The sequence below is a fragment of the Cryptotermes secundus genome, unplaced genomic scaffold, assembly GCF_002891405.2.
Source record: "Cryptotermes secundus unplaced genomic scaffold, Csec_1.0 scaffold543, whole genome shotgun sequence".
Lineage (NCBI taxonomy): Eukaryota > Metazoa > Arthropoda > Insecta > Blattodea > Kalotermitidae > Cryptotermes > Cryptotermes secundus.
The window spans coordinates 1,065,857-1,083,204 of record NW_019729900.1 but is presented as its reverse complement, the minus strand read 5'-3'; the positions used below and the strand labels follow the sequence as shown (position 1 = coordinate 1,083,204).

Here is a 17,348-nt window from a genome sequence, read left to right as displayed (position 1 = left end):
AGTTTCTTCCTTAGCCATTAACACAAGGTCATCTGCATATTTCACAGTTTGAATAATTTGCCCTCCTAATTTGAAGTCTCCAAGCCCGTCTAGAGCTTCTTTGGTAAGGCATTCGCTGTACAAGTTGAACAGAATATATATATATATATGGATGTATTTTTTTGTGTTTTCTTGTGTGGAAACTTCAGGTGGGCTGTACACATGTTTCTTGTAATTACAGATATATTCCACATCCTACAGTAATTTTGACTGACTTTGGATTCATGGAATATAATGTAACCTGGCATCTTACTGCTTGAAGTAGAAGGCTAAAACATTTTGCGTTTTCTGCTAATAGAGCCAAACCAGAGAGGAGATGTGTCTTACCTTATCGCACCTCACTGAGTGAGCCTGATAACGCTGGCGAACCAGATTTTGGATACATATGAGAGAAGTAAGTTTTAAAATTATTTCTGATGTAATGGAAGCAAGAAGTTGCTATCACCTCACAGTTTTGTGTATCGACTTATGAGCCAAAACGACGCGTTTTTTTCGCTATTGTGTCCTGTCAAACAGAATGTGAATAAATTACGTCAATAGAAGTCATTCTCGCTGAAACAACGCCACTAATTCAAACCGCGTAACAAGTCATATATATCCATATGTTTTGCTGTTGAAAATAAAAGATCATAACATTTCTGAATCTCACTTTTTGGGTCAGAATACCTGATTTAGTCGAAAACAGCCTATTCCGAAGACATCATCGGAAGAAGCCGGCCCGGTACAGGGTTTCTACAAAGTAAAGCGCGTTTCGTAATGTCATTCTTCACAAAGTTTCTAGTTATCCACAGAAATCTTTATCATTATGTAACACACCGCATTTAATCCTACATGAAACTGCGTGACAACTGAACACATGTTGATTTCCCCATACGTTCGCGCGTGTTGTATTTACAGAATGCAGATCCCTACCTTGAGATGGTGATGATGGTCGGAGGTCCGGGCAGGGAGCTCAGAAGACCGGCGAACGAGGTGGTGATAAGCTGCTGTATGTCGTCTCTTGTTGTCACGTGATCAGGCAAGTCTGTATCATCACAAGTACAGCCAGCATCATGCACCAGTGTCCAGTCAATTTGCTCGCCAGGGTAGTGGGCCTCCACTTCCTGGACAAGAGCGTGTACCGACTGAAACCTGCAATATGGGAGCTAATATCACCAAATTTGAATGAGCTGCTCCCTTGAAAAAGAATTAGAAGCGTGATCATATAAGCAGATTCCTTCCATCTATATTCACTAACACAGTCAGGATAAAATTAACAAGCTTCAAATCATAAGAACGACTGAATTCTCTCATATAACAAACTAAACCACAGGTATTGAAAGAATTATCCAAAATTATATGCTTCATTTGACACTCCTAGACACATTCCTTATTTTAAAAGCAATTGGTAAAATATGTATGTTTGTACTGCAATCAGTGGAACTCCTAACCTCAACACTGTCTTTGTGGCGCTTTTTGTTTCTCATGTTCCCTTACCTTTCTAAATCCCACGTTTTATCTGGGAAATTTATATCTAAGACACAAAAATATAACACTCCACTACTTGACACTGAATACGCGCAAGCAATATCACTTTCACAACTAAACTTTCTTATCACAGCCTTCTAAACCACAACACGCCTGGCCCTGCGAGTCTGTAAAACTGCCTGCCCATGAATCATTGAAAGTGTCTTCTAGAATATCTTTCAGTAGTGTAAACGGCACGCATGTCTATGTATTCTTCTTGAAGTGAGGCGCCGCAACCATGAGGAATGCGATATTTAAACATTCAAACGCATTTCTGCATGGATTTCAGCGATGAAGATATTTAATTATATTCCTTACACACGATGAATTTAAAGAAATATAAATTTAATTTAAATTTGTGTATACTTCCCTTCTGCTAACTTCATGGGGCAGAGTCCGTCCTTAGGAGCTATACGGTTTGTCAATGTCATGAGCCAGATTAATCCATTCTACATTCTAAGATGCTATTCTTCCTGTGTAACATTTCGTAAAATCAAATTCTTGCGATTCACTACATATTTATTTTCTCAGGCGTTGAAGTGTATTAATACTGTGAAAAGCCGGGATAGCTAAGTCACAATAGACATTTATTGCTAGGCAAGGACTCGGTAAACACATTCCCGCGGCAACGAATACGAATAACTTCCGTTGCTATGAAACGGTGCTGTACATACGCCTTCCCAGCAATGAGGAGAGCGTGTTTTCTCTGTGGTCCCTGAAAAGTTGTTATAAAGAAGAGGTCACTTGAGGAGAACTGAGTTGAGTTCGGAAGCTGCCGGTAGCAACATAGAGTCGAGTCAAGTTTCGAGACGGCAGCCTACCGGGATATGAACTTGGGAGCAGAGGAATTGAAGTGAGTTCAGTCTTTGAATTTGCCAGCTGCAGGATAATTGCATGAAAGGAATTGGGTTGTGAAAAAGAATACTTCATGTGATAACTGAAGTTACAGTGAGACTGTTATAATTGTTTGTAAATTAGCTTAGTGGGGGGTGGAGTCCTACTGGGTTCACTCGGCACGGCGGCCACTGATTGGCCTATTGTAGCCTGTCCCGGGTGATTATGATGATTGAGAATTTGGTGGAGTGAAGATTGGCAGGGGAAACCGAAGTACTCGGAGAAAACCCGACCCAGTGCCACTTTGTCCACCACAAATTTCACTTGACCAGGACCTGGATCAAACCCGGGCTGTCGCGGTGGTAAGCCAGTGACTAACCGCTTGAGCTATGGCGCGGCCTTGACTGTTATAAGTCCGTTGCTAGGACACGACTAGTGAAGACTAAGAACCTTAGTTTTACCACACATTTATTGTACGTAATCTGCAGAATCTGCAATAAATATATATAATCGATAAGTACTGACTCGTGATTTTGTTATGCCCAGTGGCGTAACTCTTATACTTTTTCTCTTCACTTAGGTATCATTTTAATTCTTGTATTGGGGGTTTACTTAAATCTGTCTGGTAGGATTATGATGTTGTTGGCCCATTAGTTTTGTCATTTTTTAAAGATGTATATTTTCTTTTTGCTGCAGCCCGTATATACGTAAAAATAAAACAACATGTACTAAAATTATTCGAAACACATTTACTGATTACGTGAGTATGCATGTTTTGAAAGCGTTGGTGATTCCAATCTCTAAGCAGGGACGGGATAACTCAGTCGGTAGGGCGATGGATTGGAAGGCCGGGGTTCAATTTTCGACAGGAGCAAGCGGTTTTTTCTCTATTCCATAATGTCCAGATCGACCCCGAGCCCCACCCAGCCTCCTTTCCAATCGGTTTCTGGGGATCTTTCACCGGTAGTAAAGAGGTCGGGGCGTGAAGCTGACTACTCACCTCCCACTACTGCCGAGATCAAGAATGTTGGAGCTATATCCCCACACGTCTTCATGGAGTCGTGCTTAATTAATTAAACACAGGGACTGTTCTACTTTTTTCCGTTGCGTTTCATGGGTAGCAACAAAGAGATAACCTTGATATCTGCAAAGTATAATGACCCTTGCTGCAGTGGCCACGGTAATAAGAGACCACATAACAGCTGCTCTTATAAGCGAGGCCTCTTCAGTCACTGTGTTCGTCGTGCGAACCAAACTGCATTTCATATCCGAGGCTGTAACAGAGGTTCATGTAAATATCATGTCTTCCGGAATGCCAAGTCCGACTCGGTACACGAATATAAACGTTTGGGAGAAGCCTGTTCCTCCATCTTCAAGGTAAGGCATCGGTTCTTCCACGCTAGACACAGAGTTTTTTTTATTGCTAGTGGGGTGGGACTAAGTCCCTTGTACTGCGGCCACTTCTGGCCTATTGTACCAGCCCCAGATGATAGGTGAGGGTGATTGTGGAGCAATTGGTGGAATGAAGATTGGCAGGGGAAACCGAAGTACTCGGAGAAAACTTGCCCCAGCGCCACTTTGTTCACCACAAATCCCACTTGACCAGACCCGGGATCGAAATCGGGCCGCCTCGGTGGGAAGCCAGCGACTAACCGCTTGAGCTATGGCGTGACCAAAGACACAGAGTTACCATTGTAGTAGGCAGTGATACCAAATGACGTAGCAGGAACTTGAAGGTCATGCGCAGTTTGTTTCGGCTCCAAGCCACATTCGCAATGCCCGGGCGCACACAAAGCACATTCATTACACTTTCAATACATCACAGACTTCTCGACTATGAATTCAATATTCTCTTCATTAGTGTCTGATTCATTAGGGCGGCGTCTTCAAAACAGACGTCAATCATTGCAGAACAGAACTGGAATGAAACCTGGGCGCCTCCAGCGGTATCAATTTGACCGCAGCAAACCCTCGCTAATCCGGATCGAAACATGAAACGTGAAGAATTCTGTTCACAGTTGAGTACGTACTTTAAAAAGTCACGTGGGGTTTAGGAGCAAGAGGGATTAGAGCAAGAGGACTTTCAGACTGTGTTGAGGGCAGCTGGAGAGACTGAACCCTTGCAAGGAAGTATCCAAGATCGGCTTCAGCTGGATGGAGACCATGCATTTAAGTTTCTGACATAAAAGAAATTGGTTGTAGTGATACTTTTTTTATTCCTTTTCATCTCTGTACTAACAGATAGTTTCTCTTGCTTATCCCAATAGTGTGTTCTTCAGATTAAGCTCAATAAATACATAGACAAACAAACAAAACACAAACACCGTGTCTTTAGTTCGCAAACGAACTATACCGACCGAGCGACCGCCGCTTGTCGATGAAGTTAGTGACAACTTTGGCGGATAGAGGGTGTCGTGTTGTCAGCGCAACGAATCCCCACGGCCATTAATTTCGGTTATCTAGACCGGAGCCGCTACTTTTCCGTTCATGTTGCTCCTCAATTATCCTCACGAGGCTGAGTGGACCCCTTCCAGACCTACTACTCAGAAAGTATGGTAGCGCCGGGAATCGAACCCGGTACCTCTGGATCTGTAGCGAGGAACTCTGACCACTAGACCACAGAGACACATGCAATTATTAATTCTTCCTACTACAAAGTTCTTCATTATATTCTCCCACTTACCACTGAGGAAGGCGGTGGATTGCTTGCAAGATGGCGTCTGGCAAGCATAAGGCGTACTGTTACGTTAACGCATGAAGCACAAAACAAAGTACATTTGCCCAAAATGTAATCATGAAATTTTTTATTCATCTAGTTTTACTGTTCGTCTTCATTACATCTTCTACTAATTCCGCGCCAGAATTTGTTGCATGGGGTCCGATGAGACAAGCGCATCATGTACTGCAGAATTCACGCATGCAGAAGAATGGCACATGTAACCGAGTATCGTGTAAAAAGGTAAAGTTGTCCCTGTACTTAACTAATTAAGCACTACGCCATAAAGGCGTACGTGGGAATGGACACGCAGATCCAGTTTCTCCTAACCTCGGCACTAGCTACAGGTGAGTGGTCAGCTTCACGCCCCTGCCGCGCTATCCCCAGGTACCCATTGCATATGAAGCTGGGCAGGCCCCAGAGCCCGTCTAGACGACGTAGATAAGAGAAAATTTTTATCGTACCGGGGCTTGAACTCCGAGCCCACCGCCGTCCAGCACGCAGCCGGTCGCTATACCGACTGCTTTATCCCGGCTTTTAATATTAATAAAGATATATGTTATAAATTCAAGAAGAACACAGATCACATACATTGGGGATAGCTCAGTCGGTATGGCAACTCGCTACGAGCTGGATGGCCCGTGTTCGATTCATGGCAGCATATTTTTCTCTTGTCCACAGCGTCCGGCCAGGATAATCAGGGTCCCGGCCAGGACAATCAATGTTCCGGTCAGGATACTCAGGGTCCCGGCCAGGATACTCAAGAGTCCCGGCCAGGATACTCAGAGTCTCGGCCAGGATAATCAGGGTCCCGGCCAGCACACTCAGTTTCCCGGTCAGGATACTCAGGGTCGCGGCCATGATAGTAAGAACCCCGGCCAGGATAGTAAGAGTCCCACCCAGGGTAGTCAGTGTCCTAGCCGACATTCTAACCGAGGACTTTCTCAGTACGAATCTAGATAGTTACCACTACACCAAGCGGCCTCCGTAGTCTAGAGGTAACGTTCCCACCTCATGACTCGTGGTACGCGGGTTCAAAACCGGCGGAGGTCGTGGAATTTTTAAGGGCGGAAAAATTCAGGGAACAAATCCTCCGGGAGGGACTTTAAGCCGTGGGTCCCGTGTCGTAGCTTTACGGCACGTAAAAGAACCTCATATCTACAAAGGAGGTCACTGAGCCAAATTCAGGACGTTTCCCGCCCAACAGTAGTCTCTAACGCCTCCGATAGATGGGGGAAGCATTATAGATACCGCCAAGCCAATAGAGGCGAACTCGCTGGCTCGGTCGGGACTGATGGCACCCACCAATATCGGTAGGGTATAGAGACTGGTAGAATATCATAGAGGGAAGCACAATGGACCAATACTGGTCTAAGTGCATGGGAAACCCCACCCTCTCCAATAACTAACTACCACTACACCAGCCGTTTCGACAGGAACATAAGAAGCACGATATTGAGGGCAGAAGAAAAAGCTAAAATCAGAGGAGAGGTATTCCCCATTAACGTAGGTACAACAAAGTACATGAGATCATTAATAATTGTAATCTTATTATAAATATCCTTAATCCTTTCACGGTTAAATAAGCGGTCTCGCGACATCTTCCAAACCAAGACAGGTAATTAACCTGCATGTTAAAACAGGAGCAACATCTGTTGGGAAAAGTCGGAACTGTGAAAAGGCCCGGAGTGCGACGTAGCTGTTGCAACAGAAGTCGGAGTAAAGGTTCGGCCACATAGAGCGCTACGTACGCGACGCACCCTACGTGACGCACGCTACGTACGCTATGTTCGCTATACCAACAGAAAAATATTTCCCTTNAACGCTCCCTGGTACGTATCGAACTCTACCTTAAGGTTCGGCCTCACAGAACGCTACGTACGCTATGTTCGCTATACGAACAGAAGAATATCTCCCTTTATTGCCAATGTGACTGGCCACACAGACTTCCCTACGCTACGTACGCTATGTTCCCTATGTTAGCTGCGTCGCAGAGGTACACAGCGTACGTAGCGTACGTAGCGAATATAGCGTAGCGCTCTGTGTGGCCGAAACTTAACGCAACGCGCTGTTACTCAGAACCACGGCTTTCGTCTTGCAGGGCCCTGCCGCAGCTCAGGCGGTTAGTGGCCAGCCTCCAAACATGGCGGGCAGGCCGTGTGGGGTTTATGGCGTACAAAACTAGCACTGCCATAAGTTTTCTCCATGCACTTCGGTTTTCCCTCCCGGTTTTCATCAAACCACGAAATTAAGGGCTACTACAAATCTGAAATGGACGGTATATTCATTAGGGTTACATGGTGAAGTCGTCAGTGCACTTAATTAGCGGAGGAGAGATTGCCAGTGGCGCCAAACAGGGAAGGGTGTACTTCATAAAGTAGAACACAACATTATCAACGTCGTTCTTATGCAGTTTAGTGACCTCACTTAATTAAACACACTGAGCCCTTACTAACCCGGAGAAATGGTGGGGGGGAAAGGTCATTCAGATTAAATGATAATTGGAATTGGTGAAATAAAAGTAGCCCTAAAAAACTTAAAAACACAAAAAAATGGAAAATTTAAAGATATAAGTAGTGCTGATGGAAAAAATAAATAAAAAAGCCTTACTGTGGAGCCTTTATTCCGGCAGGCAAGAGGGTAAAGTTCGTTAGCGACAGGTTGTCATACACAGCACTAAGAGGTCGCTGTTGTCATATAATGGTGCTGAATGTTCGTGCCCCAGCAGAAGACAAAATTGATGACATGAAGGACAGACTCTACGAAGAAGCAGAACATGATTTCGATAAATACCCTAAATACCACAAAAAATCACTGAAGGAGATTTCAATGCCGATGTAGGTAGGGAAGACATTTTCAAACGAACAACTGTGAATTAGATTTTCCTAGACAATAGTAATGATAACGCAGTTAGAGGAGAAAATTGTTCCACATCCAAAAATCTTATTGTCGCAAAGGCAATGTTCACATAAATTTGCTTGGACATCTCCTCATGGAAAGGCGAACCACAAAACTGAACATGTTTTGATAGATACGAGACGGCATTCAAATATACCTGATGTTCGATCATACAGGACAGCAGGTTGTGATACTGACCACAACCTGGTGGTGGCAAAGGTTAGGGAAAGACTGGAAGTGAACAAACAAAAAACGCACAGAGTTTAAATGGAGAGGTTAAATCTCAAGAAATTAAATGAGGTAGAGGGTAAAGAACGCCGGTCACGGTAGCCGAGCAGTGTAAGGCATGCACTGTCTTCGCTCGCTCGGAAGCCGGGATCGTGGGTTCGAATCCCACTCAGGGCATGAATGTTTGTGTGCGTTTTTTTGTGTTTGTGTACAGGTAGAGGCCTTGCGACCAGCTGATCACTCGCCCAAGGAGTCCTACCGAATGTGTAAGATCTAGTAAACCGAAGTGAAAAGGAGAGTTTCATGGAGGTAGGCCTAGGCCCAAATTGGGGGCTGTAGCGCCACAGAAAAATAAAAAGAGGGTAAAGAAGAGTATTGTGTTGAAATGTCAAATAGGTTCGTGGCTTTGGAAAACATGGGCACTGAGGTGGATATTAAGAGAGCTTGGGAAACTATTAGAGAATATCAAAACTTCTGCCAAAGAGAGTCTAGGTTATTATGAACTGAAGAAGCATAAGCCATGGATCGACGAAGGATGCACATAATTATTAGATTAAAGAAAGCAGGCTAAATTGCAATGGTTACAGGATCCAAGCGAAATAAACGGGGATACTCTGAACAATACAAGACGTGAAACCAGCAGGCATTTCAGGAACAAAAAGAGATAATATCTGAAGGATAAAATTTATGAGCTTGCAATGAATGGAAAGAACAAGAAAATTAGAGACCTGTATAAAGGAATAAATGTCTTTAAGATGGGTTACAAGTCTAGAAGTAACTTAGCGAAAGATGAGAATGGTGATCTGCTTGCAGATTCCACAATATTTTGAACAGGTTGAAGAAATACTTCTCCCAGTTATTGAATGTGTACAGTGATCAGTGATGTCAGGCAGACAGAAATCCATACAGCTGAGCCGTCAGTAAGTGATCCTAGATCCTCTGAGTTTGAAAGAGGTATTGCAAATTTGAAAAGATATAAATCGCCAGGTAGTGATCAAATTCTGGCAGAACCGATTTAAGCAGGAGGTGAAATATTACGTTCTAAGGTCCATAAGGTAATGAATTCTATGTGGAATAAGGAAAAGTTGCCTGATCAGTGGAAGGAGTCTATCATTGTACCAGTTCACAAGAAGAGTTATAAAACTGACTGTAGTGATTATCGTGGGATATCACTGCTATCAACTTCATACACAAGTTTATCCAACATCTTTCTCTCCAGGTTAAGTCCGTATATAGAAGAAATTATTGGGGATCATCAGTGTGGGTTCCGACGTAACAGATCAATTACCGATCAGATCTTTGGCATGCGTCAGATACTGGAGAAAAAAAAGGGAGTACGATGAGACAGTACATCAGCTATTCATAGACTTCAAGAAAGGCTAGGATTCAGTTAGGAGGCAGGAACTGTACAATATTCTGATATAGTTTGGGGTACCCATGAAACTAGTTGGGCTGATTAAAATATGTTCAAAAGAAATGTATAGTAAAGTCCGTATAGGTAAATATTTGTCTAATAATTTTCCTATCCAAAATTGTCTAAAAGAAAGAGATGCTTTGTCGCCACTGCTTTTCAACTTTGCTTTGGTATATGCCGTTAGGAAGGTCCAGGGAAACCAGGAGGGACTGAAATTAAACGGGACACATCAGCTGTTGGTCTGTGCTGATGATGTGAATCTACTGGGTGATAATATACGAGAAGATGCCGTAAAGAGAAATGCTTAAACTTTAATTGACGCTGTTAAGGAGGTTGGTCTAAAAGTAATCACAGAGGCAACTAAGTATATGCTTCTGTTTTGTCGCGAAATGCAAGGCAAAATCATGATATGAAGATAGGAAAACAGATATTTTGAAAATGTGACACAATTCAGATATTTGTGAACGACGATAACAAATCAAAACCTGATTCAGGAGGAAATTAAGAGGAGATTGAACTCAGGTAATGCTTGCTACCATTCAGTCCAGAACCTTTTGTCTTCTCTTCTACTGTCCAAAAACATAAAAATTAGAATACACAAAACTACAATTTTGCCCGTGGTTCTGTATGGGTGTGAAACTTGGTTTCTTACATTAAGGGAGGAACATAGACTGAAGGTGTTTCAGAACAGGGCGTTGAGGAGAATATTTGGACCGAAGAGAAATGAACTGAGGGGAGAATGGAGAAATTTGCATAATGAGGAGCTTCATAACTTTTACTCTTCACAAACATAATTAGAATGGTTAGGTCAAGGAGGATGAGATAGCCAGGAATTTTAGAATGAATGGAGGCGAAGCGGAATGCATATAGGATATCGGTGGGAAAGCCAGAAGTAAAGAGACCATTAGGAAGAACAAGACGTGGGCGGGTGGACAATATTAAATAGAACTTTGAGAGACAGGATGGGATGGTATGGACTGGATAGATCTGGCCCAGGATAGGGACCAGTGGATGGCTCTTGTGGACGTGATAATGAATTTTCGGGTTCAATAAAATGCTCGTAGGATCTTGAAGAGCTGCACAACTGGTAGCTTCTCAATAAGGGCTCAGCTCCATGAGAGAGTAGAGCATTTATTTAAAACCTATAAATGGACAATACATTTATTCATCGATAGAAAACTCAAAAGTTGTATTTGTTGTTCAACGTTTGAAGAAACCGTCAATTTTTTTTTGTCTGAAGAAACAAGTGACTCATCTGCGTTCCTAAACGTCATGTGTCTTAAAGTACGTGTGTATATACTCAATTGTGAACAGAATTTTTTATATTTTGATCCGGAATAAATCTGACCGGATTAGCGAGAAGTTACTCTAATGGAAATTCGCGGAATTTCTCTATGTTGAATTTTAGGAAAAGTTCTGGAAGCTTCTTTGTAAACCAGGATTCATTATGTACCAATATGACTGTAAATCGGGTGTGACGGTAGCCTCCCTATCCAAAATTACAAAAAAGAAAAAAGAGAGAGGTGGTTTATGGGATAGACGTAGCAGTAAATTTATGACCCTATGAAAACTTGGATTTATTCTGGAACAATATGGCGGAAAAGCGAACTTGCCAGACAACTTTGAATAAAAGAATAACGTACGATGTTTTCAAATCTCTCCAACGGTTTCGGAATTGACACTATCTCAGAGACAGGCAGACATGACCCCGACACAAGGCGAACTTTGTAAGAACGCTTACAATAAGTGACCAGGGACCGGACGTGTTGGTGTGTACAGGAAACAGGTGAGCTCACAGAAACATGGCTCCTTCCCAGTGACTACAAATTACAATCATGTCACGAGTAGGTTCCAACTTTGAAAGGAGTCGACGTACAAAACTGGTTATTAATATCTACTTATGTCGGCAGAATGAGTTCACGTATATTTCGTTATATTAATAACGCCAAATTGGATGGACACCAAACACGCATGCGCGATAACCTCAGATAGCATCAGGGTAAATGCCGGATGGGCAACAGTTAGCTGAAGACATCTGTGCCGGCCGGGAAGTTAGTGGCGATAAATGTTGCTCCTCTATGGTTATGTAGACAAGGCAAAAAACGTAAAGTCATCCCTATGTTTAATTAATTACGCACTGTGCCCTGAAGGCATGTAGGGGAGTGGAGGCACACTTCCATAATTCTTGATCTCTGCTCTAGATGAGGGTAAGTGGTGAGATTCTCGCTCCGGCTACTTTACCTCAGGGAAATCGACGCTGGTACCCATTGAATATGAGGCTGAATAGTGCCCATAGCAGACGTGGACGTTGTGAAGAAGAGAAAAATCTTTCCTCTTTCCTTCCGAACCTCAGCACACAGTCCTTCGCTATCATGATATGACTGCTGTGTAGACAAGGTGTGATAAGACAGTAGCAATCGTATGATAGCTAACACAGACTGTACAGTCACAAAAAGTGCAGTTCTGCGCAATGTTGCAGGTCCCTATCAGGTTGTACGGTGACAGCAGGAACCTAAGTAGCTTTACAGCCTCCCTACACCTACAGTAAGCTATAAAATGTTCCTGTACAGTCACGAAAAGTGCAGTTCTGCACACTGTTGCAGGTCCCTATCAGGCTGTACGGTGACAGCAGGAACCTAAATAGCTTTACAGCCTCTCTACACCTACAGTAAGCTATAAAATGTTCCTGTACAGTCACGAAAAGTGCAGTTCTGCACACCGTTGCAGGTCCCTATCAGGCTGTAGGGTGGCAGCAGGAACCTAATTAGCTTTACAGCCTCTCTACACCTACATTAAGCTATAAAATGTTCCTGTAAAGCCACGAAAAGTGCAGTTCTGCACACTTTGCAGGTCCCTGTCAGTCTGTACGGTGACAGCAGGAACATAAATAGCTGTACAGCCTCCCTACACCTACGGTAAGCTGTAAAATGTTCCTGTACAGTCACGAAAAGTGCAGTTCTGCGCACTGCTGCAGGTCCCTATCAGGTTGTACAGTGACAGCAGGAACCTAATTAGCTTTACAGCCTCTCTACACCTACAGTAAGCTATAAAATGTTCCTGTACAGTCATGAAAAATTTCGAGAATGATTTGTCGGAATGTCAATATTCCGAAGGTTCGTATAATAATTCCTACTCACTTGTCAGAAATTTGTAGGGAACCCGCCAATATTTCATATAATTCTTGAGAACTCGGAGAACATTTTGGGGTCGCGAGCCGCAGTGTGAGAAATCATGGATTAATGTAAATATTATATAGGGTAACAGTATATACACGTATATGTATTAAAAAGTTACACCACTAGCCAACAGAATACTGGCTAATGAAGGAAAGGATTTTGAAAGGTACATTGTGTATAGAGTCGAAATTTGCAGTGAAAGTGTACAAGATAAATGGATTGAATGCAGCAGACTAGACCTATCGTGCATAGCTCTCGCCTGGATATGACGTGTAAACAGTACGTGTAGACTAATGGACGCGTCAGTTGGATTGCATTAAACAAAAGCCTTATTAAGAGGAAAACACACACAGGAATTGAATGGTCTCTAAAAATATTAAAGCAAAAGAGATACAAAAATGGTATTAAGACTGATGATGATTTTTAAAGCGGAACAGATTATAGTGAATTTCATTTTTTTCATTTTCATCTATTGGATTTTTTTTTCAATTGGCCTAATCCTTCCAGTCGCATTATGGTCCTCAGTTCGACTCAGCCTATAATAGAAATGAGTGTCAGGAATCTTACTAGGGGTAAAAGGCGGCTTGTGCGTAAGGCTGACAATCTTATCGCCATCTGTGAGCCTATAGTCTAGAAAATGTGGGAGCCTCGAAGTCTCAGAACCCTAGCAGCTCCATGGCTGTTGCAATGGAAGCTTTACTCTTTACCTGTACGTAACATGTACGGTCTTACTATAATGACTGAGATATCCCGGAACTTAAATTAAGTCGGTACAGGCATAAAATAGCTTGAAACATCAGGTCTTTGAAGCCAAGTGGTCACTGTATGTACCACCTGCTTGAATATACCAAAACTCTGTAATCTAACCACAGAATGTATTTGTGTGTTCCATATGGTTCTCACTATAAACAGCAACTCTTTCCCTAAACAGCATTAACCGGTTGGGCTTTGTATCGGAGACGTAATGTGTTTCCTGTGAGGTACGGACTGAATCCTTATATATGATTCAGAAGAAATCCAGTCTTTGAAATGTTAAGAAAAATAGGTGAGTTGACGTCCGTTCGAGAGTCGTACAACTTAATCTTATTTAATGCATCAGACGATCCCTACGTCAAACATTTCTCACGCTAAGGGATACGATCCCAAGACGCCAGAAGACATGTGAAGCTGGCTGCATATCCACATAAGCCCCAAGGTTTCGGTGTTAATCACCGTCACGCCCGATGTAGCTCTCGGAGCGTGACAAGACCGACACACCCTGCCAGCCTAACGGGTGATCACAACGGCCCCAACAGAAAACACCCTAACATCTTACTAATCTCATCACTGTGTGCTCTTGCCAATATGTACGGCAGCTACGGCTGTAGAAGTTCTGCAGAGTCTTTGGATGTGATTCGAATTCTCTTTCCCAATTACATGAGCAAATTCCAATATCTTAAACAGCTCTATCTTCTGATGTAACAGTGTGCAGTCCACTGGAAGTCAATCGAGGTTTCGGAGGAGTATGTCGTCTCCATCTTCAGATGTTTCTCCAAAGAGTCGGTCGACTTTCAACGGACTACACGCTATTATATGAAAGAAAATAGAACTCTTCATAACACCCGCTGAGAACCTCACACATTTCGATACCTTAATTTGAGTGTTATTCACACTTTGAAGTTTAAATACTACGTTCTTATGTAGGTTGTTCCAGGAGGGAATGTCAATATTCCGGGAGGTCACAGTATCGGACATTCTATGCTGTGTATATGTACATGTGTCCTATTCCGAACGGTTTCCGAGACAGAGCTATTTCACTGTACACTGTACACCAGCCCTGTCCAACACGGCGCCCACGGGCGCCATGGGGGCCGTGGTATATTTTTCTGGCGCCCTCCGTAACCACATATAATTGAGCCGATTTTTAATATTAATTCAGATTGTAAGACAAGATACATTTTTGAACGTCTGAGTACTGTTAAATATTTTCGAAAAATTTTATTATTATTATTGTTTTTTATTATTACTAGTAGTAGCAGTAGTAGTAGAAGTACTAGTAGTAGTAGTGTGTGGTGGCGCCCGCACCTCCATAGGCATCAGTGAATTGTGCCCGAGTACGTAAGAACGTTGGACAGCACTGCTGTACACTGTACAGACGAGCAACACACCATGTCCTCACACGAGCTGCAAAGTGCACTGATGCTGACGGTGGAATTTTCGGAAATGCATTACACTAGGTAAAATGTATCAACTTTGTCACTTGAACAATAAATACCGGTATCAGAAACAGTACGTGACATCTCTTTCTCATCAACAGTTTTCGACCTGTACAGTGAAATAGCTGTATCTCGGAAACATTTTCGAATAGGATATATATATATATATATACTTTTTTGCTTAGAATGACCGATACTATGACCTCTCAGAATATGGACCATATCTCGGGCGACGAACAGGTATTTGGCCCTCTATTCAGCATACTTATTATAAAAATGAAAGTAGGTATATTAGAATATCTCACTATCTGTGTGTATTCCCTGATCGTTGCTAGGCAACGACTCGGTAAACATGTTCCCTCGGGAGTGAATACGCAAGAAACACTCGGAATTGTTTGCCGCGTCGTTTTCTATACGGTGCGTGCCGTGTGAAATTATAGAAGGCGATTAGTTCTTCCGAGGATTTCTTGTTTTTATTTTTAGTTAAGAAATTAGAATAGATGATTCAGTTGGCATAAATGCGTCAGCCACATGCTGCATATCTTGTCACTGAGACGCGACTTACTCTTGAGTATTTATTTGTATTATTTCCTGGTACAATGTTTAACGACATATCTGCAGTTAGATTATTCTGTGTCGAGGATAGGATGATAGTTGAAAAATGAATTGGATAGAATTTGGAAGGAGGTATCCATGGTCTAATCGAGGTAGTGCTCCGACATTTGTCTGGAACTGAGGAGAACCACGAAATCCCCAATCAGGAGAGCCGATGTACTGACCGAGATTCGAACCAAACACCTCCTAACTACAACAGTTTATCGTTGCCGCTACAGCAGCCTGGTTGGTGACATGTATGTCGAATCATCCTATGACACGGGGTGTGTCATATGCGGTTCTGCCATTTTGCTATGCACAATATATTCCATTAGGGGCAGCATTGCCCATACAATAGCACAGTGATCATCAGATGGTTATGCTGCACATTATACTAATTAGACCAATGGCTGACCTGCCCACGGAGAGGGCGTGGTCACATAATCCTTCAGGCGCACTGCCCAATCCTGTTTGTCTGCCATTATTTCACACACACGACACACATATTGTTTCTGGTAAGTATAGAGCCCATGCAACTTCACATAAACATGACTGATTGCTTTTTAGGTTATATAAGACACTCATTCCACTGCGCAAGTTGTGTAGCAGACGTGCCAACATTTACTGTACACCCAAGTTTCGTCTGACAGTTTCCGACACGCGGTAGCTTAGTTGGGAATCTATACTACAAGCCGGAAGGTCGCGGGTTAGATTCTCGATGAGGTCATAGCATTTTTCAATTAATGTAATCCTTCCAGCCACATTATGGCCCAAGGGGTCGACTGAGCCTCTAACAGAGATGAGTACCAGGGATCTTCCTGGAGGTAAAGGGCTGCCGGCGCGTAAGGCAGACTACGTCGCAAACACCTGTGAGCCGATTGTCTAGAAAATGTGGGAGCCTCGACGTCTCACAACCCTATGGGTCTTCACGGCCTGTTACCGGGATAGCTTTACACCTTTTGGGGAATTGACAGACACCTCTCACTAAGGAGGACCAGGCTGTTACAGAACAGTAAGTCAAGGGGTTCCGAATGTGGAGAGAACAGACAAGACGATTGTAGGGGACACAGAAGCAACGAAACTACCGTGGCAGTAGAGCAGTAGATATCAATACAATAGAAACAAAGAACACAAATTGTTACAACATTCAGAACAACAAATTGCCAGGAATAAAAACAGATCCTGAATGCTTAAACACATCCGGGATTGCTCAGTAGGTATAGGGACAGTCTACAGGATTGATGGCCGGAGTTCGAGTCTCAGCAGGGGCAAGAAGTTTTTATTTTCTAGACAGTGTTCAGACCCGCTCTGGGGCCTACCCAGCCTCCTGTCCAAAGGGTACGGCGGGCTCTTTTCCTGGAAATAATGCGGCAGGAGCGTGAAGCTAACCATCGACCTCTATCTAATGTCGAGACAGAGAATGGTGGAGCTATACCTCCATGGCGTTGTGCTTAATTAATTCAGTCCAGGGATAAGGTTAACTTTTTGACCTGTATGTCTCAACTCAGATTTGCTGGATTCAGAAACAAATTTCAGAGGCAACATCGGCTTTTGAACTCTGCCCAACATAAGTTTCTTAAAGAACACAGAGTTTCGGAAACTGGATCTGATTGCGTCCTCAGGTGAAGGAGAAAGACACCTACAGACAGACGGATAGATAGATAGATTAGACAGACAGACAGACAGATAGATAGATAGATACATAGATAGATAGATAGATAGATAGATAGATAGATAGATAGATAGAT

At 42.9% G+C, this 17,348-nt stretch overlaps 1 protein-coding gene across 1 annotated transcript in view; it reads right to left on the bottom strand.

Annotated features, from left to right (window-relative positions):
- Positions 1-947: 947 nt before the first annotated feature.
- LOC111865758 (UPF0489 protein C5orf22 homolog) overlaps positions 948-17,348 on the bottom strand; it is an 814,265-nt gene continuing 797,864 nt past the window's right edge. The window contains exon 5 of the mRNA XM_033751951.1: positions 948-1,170. Coding sequence (XP_033607842.1) covers positions 948-1,170 — 223 coding nt within the window. The remainder of the gene's footprint in view (positions 1,171-17,348) is intronic.